Raw genomic sequence first — 14,369 nt, 5'->3', positions numbered from 1 at the left:
AGAACAACCAGCCAAGAGAAATTAGATGTAATTAAAAATGACAACTGTCTTGCGACTGATAACATATTTGGGGAAGTTGTTGTGAGCAGCTGATATTTCGTAACTGCATCAGATACAGCATTTTCAACAAGCTGGAAGACAAGACTTGGATGAAGAAAAAGAACCATATCCCTGGGGCGACATAGGGACTTGTGTGCCTTTCCAATGAAAACACAATCAGACAGAAATCAATAGTAAGAAAACACTCTGACCTTTGGCCCACTCACCTCATATTCCTGGGAGAGTTTAAGATTATCATTGGCCTTGAGGAGCTCTGTGTGTTCTGCCAGCTCTGAGATAGGGATGGGAGGATGATTCATCATACCTGCTCGCCAGAGAAATTGTGAAAGAAATTTGACACGAGAAGAGAGGAAAGAAAGTTCATTAGTGCCGCACATTAGACAAGTTCAATACTTTAAAAGCAGCTTTTATGGGTAACAGTTTTTTTGCCTACATAACAATGGGGTTTTGGATTGTAGCAGTGAGGAAGCTTGTGCAAAACATGGTGAATATCACAAAAACCAAAAATGTATTGTGATGTTATTGGCACTTGATTGTACCAGGCCAGAGCTCAAAAACGGATTTGTCAAATTACTTGCCAAAGAGACTGGTAGCAAACACCCACAGACCAAACTGTATCAATTCTCACAGTGGTCATGGTGCTGACAGATGGAAGGACCAATAAGAAAAGTGAGGCTGAATATAAGCGAGGAATAAGACATTCAGAGGCGTACATAACTTTAATAGCTACACTCAAGATGAAGAAAGTAACATTTTGATGGTGAAATCACAAAAAAAGAAACATAACACACTTTCTGAATCAACCAATTGCTTGTGCTCTTAAAAACCTCTGAGGAGAATTCTATACTGGATCGGTCATCGGAGGGAAAAAATCTTTTTTTTTCTTCATGCAGATAAATCTATAAAGATGGTTTTCTTTGATTTCAAACAAACTAAATTTCAAACGCTGTACATTTAGACTATAAACATTTTTAAAAAAACAATTTCTGCAAGAAAAATGAGAAAAAAGCTACTATATCAGTTGTGACATATTTGCCTCTACCATATCCTCAAAGCTTGTTATGCTGGTTTTTTTTGTTTTGGCACAGTGTCAATTTTTACTGTTTCAACCTCTATAAAAAGGTACATATTCAAGAATGGAGCCCTGACCTGGGGCTTGTGGGGGTGGGAGGGGTGGGGGGATAAAGGGCTTAGGAGTGTGAGTGATGCTGAGTGACACAGTGAGCTGCTCCATTCCAGTCAGTTGAAAGCAAGCAAGGCACTGTTTTTCTACCTGTTCCTTCAGTCTCCGTTTCTCTAACTTGGTGAACACTTGCTGTCAGATGGACACTCCTGACCATCCAAAACTACAAATATGATCTGATCTCATTCCCAGAAAGATTTTTTTGGGGGCCTGCACTAATATCCACTTAATATTATGTTGCTGCTTCTACAACATTACCAGCACTGCAATGCACTTCAGTCACTAATCTATTTAAGAACATAATGTTGAGGCCCTGTGATGGTGGATGAAGCAGCCATAGAGCGCAGCCCTGTCCCTGCATGCAGACTGGAGACGCTTAACCCTTCAGCATCTGTAGGAAGAGATCTCTTTCTCTCCAAGGGACAAGGTCAAGCATCACCATAATGTTGAGATGTCTTTAAAAAAATGCCACCAAAGCACCACTCAGCATGCGTCATCACATTAACCATCCTTAAGTTTGCATTCTCACAATGATTAGCATCCGTTCAATGACGGGGAGGGGGGCATTCGTGTTTTTACTGCTTTCTGCTGAGATTACCAGAGGGATCACAACTCTTGGTGCCGACAGTCTTCATTAGTAATGGTAATTTACGTTACACTGACAGTACAATGGAAGAACATCAATTACATGAAGATTAACAAAGATTACAATGCACATATGAGACAAATGAGGAGATGACACTGGGTGCCGTGACATCCTCTGGAAAATGAATGGACACGCTACATTAACAGCCTACTTGACAGGAGGCATGACACAAACAGCCATGCCCTCATTACACTGAATCTTTTTTCTTTCAAATATGATAATATAAACTCTAAACTGGGCAGCAGGAGAGTTCTAATTATATTTGTGAATTTCGACAAAGCTGTGTGTTTGTTCATATTTTGCTTGAGTTATTAATCATTTTTAGAGGGGGATTTGAGATGATCATCACAGGAGAAAAGAAACGCTGCAAATTAAATTTGCCAATTTGCTTCCTTCATATTCAAAATGAAAAGGCATCAGAAGCAAAGAGCACATTAAGTAAATCTGTATGTACTGTAAATGAGGGGACCTCACTTCTTCTTGAGAGGAAGATCAAAGACTGTTTGTGATGTGCGATTGTGAAGTTGTGTATTTTACTGTGCCCACATCGCTGTCTGCATGTAGAAGCATCTGCTACAGTCAGAGAGAAATATACCAGGACAAACTATATACTTTAACTGAAGATGGAAATAAAGTGTGATTTATTGTTTTCAGGTTAAGCTTAAGGTTATATATGTGTGCTATTTTTTATTTATTTTTATTTTATATTCGACTAATCCCCAAAGGGAAATTAGTTTTGATCTCATGTTTGGAAAAGAATAAAAATATCTCACTGTTGAAACAGGGAATCCATCATTACAGATTAGTCAAACTCCTTACGTTGCAAATAAAACTAAAGCTATGAGATGCCATGTGTATTATCACCTATCCCCATTCCAAAGCTCTAATTTTTCTTCTCAACACATCATGATATTTTCTACACATATGCATACTCCTTTTTTATTGCAGCAATCAACAACATGATCAATGAGCACAGAAAATCCAGCAAGCCTCTAATTACACATCTCCGATCTCCCATCCGCAGTAGATGAGCCTGAGAAATATAATGATTCCTTTTGATCAACCAAAGCAGTCTCTCCAAAAGCTTATTTATGATGCTGAATATTTTTATATGAAAGGGAAGAAATCTGTTGTGGATAAGCAAAGAAAACCATAACCCCATCCTAACTTCACACATGGTGGGACATAAAAAAAATAGGGAGGGGGACTGGAAACTCTGCTTTTTCTCTCAGATGATCTTTTCGCAGTGAGAAGAGACATGCATTGATCAAATGTCGACCCATTGTTTGCCACTGCTTTAATTAATACTGCTCGTTATCTCTGAGCACAGAAAATAACCCTGTTACTTCAGAATGGAAATGGAGCAGTGGTGATGAAGGAGGAGGGAGCAGACGGGAAAACAACAAGGAGGTGAGGAAGAGAAAGAGATTGCAGAGATTTTTCCTGTAAAAGAAACACCCTTCAACCATCTTTACATCATCAGAAATGATTGTGACAGGTTATTTATGCATGGTGGATTAATGCACAGCCAGCAGCCCAAGTAAATACAGTGACGGACATCCAATTTAGGAAATAAAAAAACCAAAAAACAAAACAGCCTGTTATGCCAAAAGAAACCAATACCAAATTAATTGGTGACACTTTTTCTGCATCGTGTGAAAAAAACAAACAATGCAAATTATGTATTTGTACGAGGAGCCAAGCGGTGCTAGAAAAAAAGGAACAAGAAAGCTTGTATGCTAATGCTGAAAGCACAGAGACTAACTTTCATAGTCAAAATCTGCTTCACTCTGAGGACTGCTTAGCCCAGAATCTGTAAAGAACAGCAAACAAATGGGAAATAGTTTCAAAAGGCTGTGATGCAACAGAAAATGCAAAAAGAAAGGATAAAAATGTATAAAATGATAAAAGGCCAAGGACAACCCCCCCACCCCCCCCACACACACACAAAGTCAGTTGTACATTATTTCAACCTTCCTTTTGTGGCTGAAAGGACAGACATCAAGCAGTCTGCCACATATTTATGAAAGAAGGACACGTATAATCAAATCAAAGCAGCTATAGTTGTCCTTATGAGGCACAAACGTCAGCCTCCGATAACCCTGCTGAGAAAATTAATCTGCCGAGCATTGTGTGAAGAGCCATTGAGATCAAGGATAACAAAATTGATTTTCTATCTCTTTTTATAAGCGCTAGTTAAACAAAGGCCCATTGACAGGAATGATAAAGGAAAAACTTTGTTCATGTTTCCGGGTGTAAACCAACTCTGAAAATTCTCTTTGTGTGCAGCTTGGTGCTGAAGCATTGGGAGTGAAAAGTGTGGAAAAATGTCCACATTCTTTGCTGACAGCTGTGGAGCCGGAGCTGATGGCAGTTGAGGCTCAGAGGAGTGTGCTGATGGTTCAAAGTATTATCTGCCCCAGAAGAGAAGTCTGCTGAGAATGCAGCCAGCAACTTTACGTCTGGGTAGAATCAGGTCTCATTGACTTCTAAAGCAGAAAGGAGCCATATGTGACAGCACTAACTGGACATGTGGCTAAAGAGATGCACTCTGATGGGATGCTGTTACTCTGCCAATCAAGTCAAGGGAAACAAATTTGGCTGGGGCTGAAAGCCGAAATCAAATCACTAGCGACCCTTGGGGATAACGATGAATCATATCATCCAAAGTTGGTAACTTTGAAAGCAGATCATTTGTTCCAGACCACGTATGGGAAACCAGAAATCGAAGGCAAAGAAATCGAACCTGCAAATAAAACAAGAATTCGTTCAGTCCTTTTACCAAAAAAGCTGGTCCCAAAAACACAAAACACTTTCTTTTGGTGTAGTAAGAAGGAGCCAAAAATAGATCCATTATTTGGTTCCTCAAACAGAAAATAAACTTGACATGATTTATTGGCCTAACACAACGAATGAGATCAATTGCATCAAATAAAACGTGGCTAAACTGAGTTTTTTCTGGGTTTACCTGCACCAACTTTGAGAGAGGACTTCAGGGCTGAGACACCAAATGAGCATAGAGAGACCAAGACATCGAACATCCTTCTCACTAATTGATTTGTGACAATGACTAATCAAACCAAGGCGGAGAGTGCTCTGTTCCACTGTCTCTAAGTATCATTCATCACAGTGGGAGGGAGGCATGTCTTATTATGTTAAAGTGTAAGTGTGTGGGCTGTGCATCTGTGTTTTGCTGGAGCTGATTTTGTGAAACAGGGCACCGCTGCTGCAATTGCTGTAATTTGTTAAGACAAACAAGTAGGCTGCTGGTGATTGGTCGGTGTCCGTGGGTTTTGCAAGTATGAGATGTCTAAAATAAAGGGTTAGATTTTTTAATGTGTAAGTCTCACCTTCTGATAGGGGGTGTGAGGTGCTATATGTGATACTGTATTGAAATGGATATGCTCCATATTTCTCTTCTCTTTATCTCAAGCAACAGGAAATATATTAAAGGTGCAAAGAGGAGTCAACACAGATTGAAACTATTTTTATATTTGTAAATTTATATCATTTTGCATGATGTGAAATGCCAGACTAATTATGTGCTATATATTTGTCAGATATATAGCAAAGTTAAAGCTCTAATGTGGTGCACAAACATTATGGAGGAAAATAAGAGATTGAAAAGAAGGGGGAAGTGAGTGAGTGAAAGAAATGAGAGGAGGAAAAGATTGCACACAGGATCTGTACAGTACATACCAAATGAGATGTGTTGCTTCATTACTTTGGCTCCATTTGCCCATTAAACCTAAGGCAATAATGACGATAATGACAAAACAAGCCACTCTCTACCTCTAAGAGTTATGGGATGTCACTTTCAAGTTGTGAGGCTTAAGGCACAAACACAGAATGTACATACTCAAAAGCACTGCCCAAGCTTAGTGTATGGGAAATCAAATTACATCATATATTCCCTCCCCTCAAGTAGGAGGGGGTCACTGAGCACACATTCCCGATGTGACATATGGTCTGCTGGATTGGAGGGGCCTTGGATATGTGTGCTGGGAGTATGCTTGTTTGAACAATGGCTGCTATTAGGTGATGTGGATGTTCACAAATGCTCACCGACCCACTTAATTGGGGTAAAATGTCCAATCAAATTAAATTCCCCGGGTGTGGATATAACAACTTCACCCAGTCCTGCAGAACAACAGCAGGGCAGTGGAATGATAATGACTGTCATATATAAAGAGAGGTCTCAGCATGTATTGCTGAATGTCATGTAAATGAGAACAAGAGATTATAATAAGGTTTCTATTATTTAAGAAAGGGAGGGTTGAGAGTTGAGGGTAGAATGGAAAGCGCTGGAAATCAGAGAAAAAATAGCCGGAATGGCCATTATAACCTTGTCATTACATAATGACTGATGCAGCTTTGAATGGCAAACTAGATAAGGACAGATGAGGACAATAAAGTGAACTTCTACATTTCTGTGTATAAGTGAGTTTGTGCCTCTCTTTTCATCCTACTATCTCTCCTCTCTGATATGAAGACCCCTCCCCCCCCTTTTTTTTTTCAAAGTTGCAAAATCAGGTGGTATATCTGGTCTCCCAGAGAAACTGGAGAGAAGCACTCCATTTAGAATTCCAAGCCTTTTGATGGCGCAGAGACTGGCTGTCGATGACAGATGGATGGCTCACAGACAACTAGGTTAGGAGATGGAAAGTCAGAAAGCCAAAATGAAGAGAGTGAAGAAAAGAGAATGCACAGAAAAGAAAGCTAGATGTGTTTTCTTTGCCTCTGGAGGATTTCCTCCTTTTCTGTCATTTGCTTCAGCAGGTGAAAACAGTGCATTTAAAATAGAGAGAAAGTTCCTCAAAATGCATTTCTCAGTGCTCTGTCAAATAAACTGCTGAAAGAAAAACACAATAAAACCATCTAGTGTAAAATTAAACATAATGCTTAGTTACAGGTACCTACCAGGATGGTATAATTTTATTTAATGTTTTTACATTACAACGTCAAATACACTAGGATGAAAGGTCTCCAAAATAACCAGCACACTGTGTGAATTTGATAAATTGTAGTTTCCTTCTGTGAACTTAACTGAACCAAATGCAACAACAATAAAAAAACAAAACAAAACCATGATTCAGATCAGTAACTGCAGTTGCAAGTTCCACCCTAGAATAAATTACAAGAAGAAGACAGGCCGGTAGATTGTGTCTAAAACACAGACCAGGAGAAAATGCAGGAGCTCTAGAGAATAAGTGTGGGATCATCTGTACTCATTTGTGAACAACAGGCCTTGACTCGGGTGAGCTAAAGGAGGTAAACTGATTAAAATCTCTGGGACCTTCATCACAGCTTTTCTTTTTTTTTCCAACATAAACATATAAGTCCAATATACAGTAGTCCAACATGTGACATTATTTTAAAAAATTTTGTTAAACTTGTATAACGAATAATTCTATTTGGACATGGCAAATATCCACATAAATAACATTAACATGTCACACAGGTGGTGATGAAAGCAACAGAATAATGAGGGAGAATGTCATGGACATCATTTATGGTGCAGCATCAGTTCAAAGTAAGCTGCATTATTTGTGAATAGTTAGTGTGTGTGTGCGTGTGTGTGTGTGTGTGTGTGTGTGTGTGTGTGTGTGTGTGTGTGTGTGTGTGTGTGTGTGTGTGTGTGTGTGTGAATTACATCCTTCCAGCCTTCCTGTACCTGGAGTTTGGAAGTTGATGCGTCTCATCTCCACGGGGTCTGTCGGATGGTGGGGTGTAATGTCTGCGTTGTTCAGCAGGCATTTTGTGCGTGGCTCTGACTCTTTTCTTTTACGACTGGAGAGTGAGACAAGTGACATGTAGAGAGAAGGATAGACACACAAACAACAAAGAAAAAGAAAATATTTTAGAAAGCAAAAACCGGAGAGCTGGGTACTTGTAACAAGAGTGAAAAATTTTCCATGACTGTTAAAATGCATCTCTTATTTTTGCTGAGACCAACAACTTTCTCTTCCCCAGCACATGCAATTAAGTATGGCTACACCTTACCTGTCGGGTTTGCTGTTTCCAGAGAAAGCAAAAAGAGTCAAATAAAAACATAAAGATGGCGAAAACATAACACAAGGAGAAAGGGAGAAGGGGGAGAGGCAAGAAGAAAGATAAATCAATAGAGAGCAGTTAAAATTCAAAGGGGAGGGGTCACTGCTGGCCTCACAAAATGCGAGGTAAAGCTCACCAGCATTTGGGGGGAGGTGTGTGCATGGATTTGCATGTGTGTATGTGTGTAAGTAAGTGAGTATTCAATAAAATGCACAAGTAAGCGCATATTCAGATGTGTGTCAGTGTACATGAGTGTGCATAAGGGTGCAGAGTCAGATGGGGAAGGGCAATGTCAGGGCCAAGGGCAGACTCGGAAAACACTATTCACCAGGGAGAGATGGACGGGGGAGGTGGGAGAGCGAGGGGGGGAGACAGAGAAGAGAGAAAAAAGAGAGATCCAAGGAGAGATGTTACTCTCCCTAACCACCAAGATGGAGATAAAGCAAGGTCAGACAGTCAGGGATCATCTGACAGTTGCAAGCTGTACTTGTGCTGTTCACACCAGCCTTGGTCCCCGAGAAAAAATTCAACAATTTTCAGTTGGGACTGAACAGACTCAAAGTACAACAAGGGGGGATTATGGAGTGTATCCATATGATCAAAAGCTCCAGCACCCTGAGGACTAGTGAACTCAGACTCTATAGAAAAAGGCGGATTTTTTTTGTTTTTGTCAAAAAACATTTATGTCCACCATCGAGAAAAATGGGTTTGTTCATCATGGAATACTTATTATTACCAAAAATTGCAAACTATAATAGTACACTATAAAAGTCAAAGCTGCAGGAGGTACTTTTAAAAAAACAAAACAAAACAAACATTTTCACTGTGTCCTTACAGTAACACATGGAATTTGTTTAGAAACTGGACCTCTGTAGGCCCATCTAATGCTGGCAACAATCCAGCATGCCTGAGTCTGGAATACCGACCAGAGCCAGGAGAAGTGTACAACAGAGTGTCAATCAATCTCATGGTAGCCTGTCTATTTCTGGTCAGGCTCTATTTTGGTTTTGTGCAGTAGCTTCCTTTGTGGGGAGGGGCCATGATGGCTTCAAACTCCTGATTGGGGGTTCAAATTTGGGTGGAGAAGATTCTTTGAAATATGATAAGAAGGGCTTTTTATTTTTCTCCACAGATGATATGCCTCACGTCCTTCCATTAGGACACAGTAACAGCTTTAGATAATATGACAGGATGATTTTTTAATGAAAGTCTCTCGGTGCAGCTTTGAAAAAAATAGTGACTAATGTGGGCAATAATGAAAAAAAGAAACACTTTCATATTTCTAGTCTGATTACAGTAGATGCCTATTTAAATACCTCTGTGACATCTCCTGGTTGGCAGACTACTGCATCATTTCTATTCTATTGAGTACCATCTCAAAGAATCTTCTCTTTTCTCCTTTCTTCAAACCCTCACTTCCCACAATCATCTTTTACACAAGAAAGATGTCCTTCATCGTTACATGCAACAATAATTTTGAGTCTTTCAATAGCATGCTGCAGTGAATATAAAACAGGCAACTCATGCTCCCTAACATGCAATTATATCCCTATAGCCCATTTTCCCAGAAACACTGCAAATAACTGGCTCAACATCAAATGAAAAGAAAATATTCATTCTGTGTTGCTGGTGGAAAACAACGTGAAATTTATAGCACATTTTATGCTTATTTAGTAAAATGTGGATCAAATTCTATAAGTTGTATTGTTCATGTAGACAGTGGGTGAAACAAGGCACCAACCATGCAAAGATAAATGACATTTTCATTGCCAATTCAAATACCTAGAGGATGGTTAATGGTATACGAAAGCCAAAATGAGATGATTAAGTTACTTCTCAAAGCATTTTATTATCAGGCCGCTTAGAAAACAATGTTTTCTATAATTTGAAGTTGAACAATGTTACTTTTAAGTCCAAATTGAAATAGGACTGCAAATATAAAAACAATCTAAAAAACAACTCACTTTTTATACAGGAGAATGGCAATGACGATGCAGATGATGAAGACCACAGCCAGGACTGGCCCCACTACCCATATGAGCCCGTCCCCAGTCTCCACAGGCAAGGGATCCACCACCAATTCAGGAATTATCACTGTGTCAGTATAAGGGCTGGTGGCAAACATTTTCTAAACAGACAAAACAAGATCATGATACACAACCAAGGTTACAGCATGGTGTAAGCAAGAGATTGGTGAAGTTCTCCAAATTAAAGTGAACTTCACTGGCATAAATGGGACAAAAACTTATATTGAACTTAATATTGAACTGGACTGTACAAAACCAAAGCAAATACATCTAGAAAGATTTATGTGGATGAAGATCAAAGTGAAGCAACTTAATGAACAGAACTGAATTATTAAACTAAATCTACCAACAAGGCTTTGACTAGAAGTAATTTCAATCAGCAGTCATGAAGTTGGCTGAACTCATAACTCACCCCAGCAGTTGCATTGAGTTCAGCCAGCAGGAAGAAGACATATTCATGGCCAGGTTCAAGAGGCTTGTTCTCACAGAAGCTGTGGCGATGGTCAGATCCCACCGTAAAGCTGGAAGGCAGCTGCTTGAAGCACGCTGTGATGTAGGGTTTCCTTTGGTCCAGCTGAGCCAGCTGACGGCGTGAACGACGCTTTAAGGTCACATCCCGCAACAGCTGATTGATGTAAAATGGCACTAGGTCACTTTTTTTTTTTTTTTCACAAACACTCCTTTTTCATCCTCATGCTCCGACATTTAGTTGGCAATAATTTTCAAGAACCGAAACTCCAAAAGAGGTCTGATCTAACAGTTGCTGTTGAAAGTTTCTTCATAACTTACACATTGAAAAGTTATATGTATGGTATATAAAATGAAGGAACCAACATAACCCTACTAACAAATTAACTTGTCAGGACTACAAGTTATTACAATTTTTCAATATATGTATACTTGCTGAATTAAGTGACTGCCCTGTACAAGAATGAATCCTTTGCAGTGAGTTGATGGAGACAAAAGTATAACTGCAGGTTCAAAAACGTGAGACATTCTGTATTACCAGGCTTCAGCTCCTTTCTCATTTATTTCAAACTGCAGACAGAGGCATGAAGTAACCGGAGGAAATGTGTGTAATCCCAAATCTAATAGGGAAGGTTGCTCTTGATCTGGCTCTGAAGGTGACCCTGGGCTATTGGAAAAGAGGGAGAAAACTGCAATTTTCTCTTCTGCTCACTGGGGGTTATAAATTAGCATTTCTGAGATGTACTTATGTGTGAGCTAATGTCTGGTACATGGTGAGTACAATAACAGTTTGATTGGTTGTGTCCCTCCCTTAATGTTTTTGTGACAGAAAAAAAGTCAGTTTTCTTAAAAGGCATGTATAACTGTTTTGGGGTTACTTCGTTCCACATGTGCTTTAATCTCAGTCCAGAGTGCCAAATTAATTTTTATTAATTTCTGGTGTACAACCCTACATCCTTAACATATCTTACCTCTTCCATATCCATGTCATCAGGGTTTTTCAGGTTTTTGACACTTCCTGATGTCCGCTTAACTGGCACCACAACTACATAGAAGTTCCTGGAATACAGTAAAAAAGTATATTACCAAACTAGAAAAAAAATGTTACCGTTGTAAGCCTTTATTTTTTAAAAAACTTGTCCAGATGCTACTTTTAAAGGGGATTACACTCTATAAGTACAGACCTAGAAAATCCAATTGTGAAATATTGTTGCTGGTCTCATGGCTGGAAAAATGTTGTTTTTTCCCCCCACAAAATTGTGATGTTATAGGGAACTTAACTGTTTTTGGAGCTCATGCATACGTTTTCCTATTAAACATTGTGAAATTGTGTCATGATTAGCACATTAATCACTTGGCAATGGCTTTACACAGTGACCTCTACTTTTGATCATAAAATTGTCACCAGCTCATCCTCAAATATCAAGTAGTTCTAGTAATTCCTTCAAGGCATTCCTGAGATATTACAATCACAAGACTGGGGCAGACAGACAACTTGAATACATAATATTTGAGGTCATGGTTTTTGGCTGAAATGAGGCATAAACACCTGATTCTTTACTGACGATGCAGGACTGTAATAGGCAACTAGAGGACCATGGACTCCAACAGGCCAATCTAGACTCTAAACTCTCACTCAAAGCTTGCTACTCAGCCTGCAAAATATTGATGAATTCAGAAAATGTGCACATATAAACCACCCAGTTCCTTGGCTGGCCATCACCTGAGTTTTACAGCAGCTCACAGACTGACTACCCAGAAGCTGTATTGAGAATTAGTAAACTTGTCTATCAAAAGTAGAGGTGTAACTTGAATTTTTTATTTGTCTTATTGGAGGTTTGGTTATTGTTTTTCATGTTTTTTATGAGTCTGTTCATACTGAGAAAGCTGAGTAATAATGACACCAATTGTGGAATTTGATACAATAGTTCAACATTTCGAAAAGATCTAGCAATTATGAGCATGCCAGAATGCCTAAGTGCTAAACCTCAACTTCAACACATCTCAGACTTCTTAATCCTTACTAGAGCTCAAGCCTTCAAAACAATGTATACCTAAATACCTCAGTAATTCAAGATAATTCAGACAGAGCTCACAGTGCTTCTCTGTCAACCACTCATACTCACTTGACTTCCTTGTTATTGACTGGTGGAAAGGACATAGTGTGCATGTTGTCAGACTCAGAGTAGATGTCCAGTTTGGGTCCCTTGACTAGTATGAGTGGCGCGGTCTTGGCCATCACACGGTGTCGTGGCCCACCATCCATACTTTCTTGGCAAGTCACTCTGAACTCGTAAGAAGTGTTGTGTTTTAGGCCAGTGATAAGTGCTCTCATCTGCTTTGCATCCACATCCATTCTCTGATGGTTGTACTCAATCTAGATTTCAACAAACAGCTCAGAATTACATCTCTAATTTGAACCACAGACATCTGGATGCCAGAACATTTTGACATGTCAACAATTGGGAAATGGATGCACATTTAATGTGTACATTTACAAAAGACCAGATACAGGAAATTGATGTCTAAATACTAAATAAGGGAATAGTTAAATTTGTATAAGGTGATATATGGCACTGACACAACCTGCAGTATTTTCTGCGCTATAAGGCGCACTAGATTATAAGGCGCACCTTTAATGAATTGTTTATTTTATAATTTATTTCATATATAAGGTAAGCCGGATATAAGGCGCATATAATAAAAAATATTAAAATAGATTTAAAAAACTAGTGGCTGTAGTTGCGCTATCCGTCCACTAGAGCATTCATGACTGTGAGTACCTTTAGTCAGCTGTAAAAGGCTATTGTTATTTCAGTGAAGCCATTGTGAGCCTCATCAAGGAAACCTGATCACTTGATCACTGCCATCTTAGAAAGAAGTCAACACGCATATAAAAAAAAAACCTGACATTAAAACTGGTTGAATTCATTACGAGTGGACCACTCAGTTCGAACAGGGCGGATTATTTCCTGATCTGAAATTTGAAGCAGCGACGTTCGTCTTCGTTTATTAAATATCGCTTTGATCGATTGGTAGTCCAGTCGGAGGTGAGGTGCAGCTATTTGCTGTCTAAACAATTTTAACCAGTTTTTAATGTCAGGCTACTAATTTACTGGCAAATGCGACACTGTTTTACTCCTAGAACTGACTTTAACGTCGGTGTCTCACCGCCCTGAATCTCACTGCTCGTCGCTGCCAGACAGAATACACAAACCTGAATGCGCCCCTCTGCCTCCCCCGCAGAGCTATCAACTACATTTGTAAATCAATCCAGCACACCAGACACCTTTGTCTAGCAGTGACTCTGCTCTTGAAATTTCAGAAAAGGCTGGAAGTTCAGCTTTGAGGGCCTTTCATTCGCCTTTATGCCAGTTTCTCCGTGTGTTTCCGCAAACTAATAGAATTGACTGTCACTAGAATCCAGTACTGACACTCGACAATATCATTTTTTAGACCAATGAACTTTAAAGTGGGTTATTTCTGGCGCCACATTTGTTGGGAAATACTGAGATCAGTCAGTCAGTCAAACTTTATTAATAGAATTGTTGACGATTCCCAATGTTTTGCGACGTTGTCGTAGCCGGTCACCAGTGTTCTTCTCAGCAGGCTGCTCTGTCGTCAAACAGCAGGAGTGAGAGTTGTCACTTCGGCGATGCCCCTAGACTACCGTTGTTAGGGGGCGTAGTACGGCCTGAATACTGTCTGAGGGTGCCCCTGGTGGCAGACTGCAGCATGACTGCCGGCTTTTTTTCAGCGATCTTGTTTTTAACCAATACTAATATTAATATTAATCCATATACAAGGCACATCGGATTATAAAGCGCACTACGGGATTATGACACAATTATAGGCTTTTAGGTGCGCCTTGTAGTGCAGAAAATACTGTAATCCATTACAAATAGCAATGGTGTAAGAGATATTTGATTTC

The 14,369-nt window shown here is 39.5% G+C and overlaps 1 protein-coding gene across 3 annotated transcripts in view; it reads right to left on the bottom strand.

Annotated features, from left to right (window-relative positions):
* ptprsa (protein tyrosine phosphatase receptor type Sa) overlaps positions 1–14,369 on the bottom strand; it is a 236,302-nt gene that overhangs the window by 28,022 nt on the left and 193,911 nt on the right. For 2 of the 3 annotated variants that reach the window (XM_068320340.1, XM_068320341.1), the window contains 6 exons: positions 12,565–12,815; positions 11,410–11,497; positions 10,383–10,595; positions 9,908–10,071; positions 7,564–7,679; positions 267–364 (listed from right to left, as the gene is read on the bottom strand). In XM_068320340.1, the coding sequence (XP_068176441.1) occupies positions 267–364; positions 7,564–7,679; positions 9,908–10,071; positions 10,383–10,595; positions 11,410–11,497; positions 12,565–12,815 (930 nt within the window). Of the gene's footprint in view, positions 1–266; positions 365–3,654; positions 3,703–7,563; positions 7,680–9,907; positions 10,072–10,382; positions 10,596–11,409; positions 11,498–12,564; positions 12,816–14,369 lie in introns of all 3 variants that reach the window. The other variant, XM_068320339.1, reaches the window with a different exon arrangement.

This window comes from Antennarius striatus, chromosome 7, assembly GCF_040054535.1.
Source record: "Antennarius striatus isolate MH-2024 chromosome 7, ASM4005453v1, whole genome shotgun sequence".
NCBI classification, from domain to species: Eukaryota; Metazoa; Chordata; class Actinopteri; order Lophiiformes; family Antennariidae; genus Antennarius; species Antennarius striatus.
This window is presented reverse-complemented; position numbering and strand designations above follow the sequence as displayed.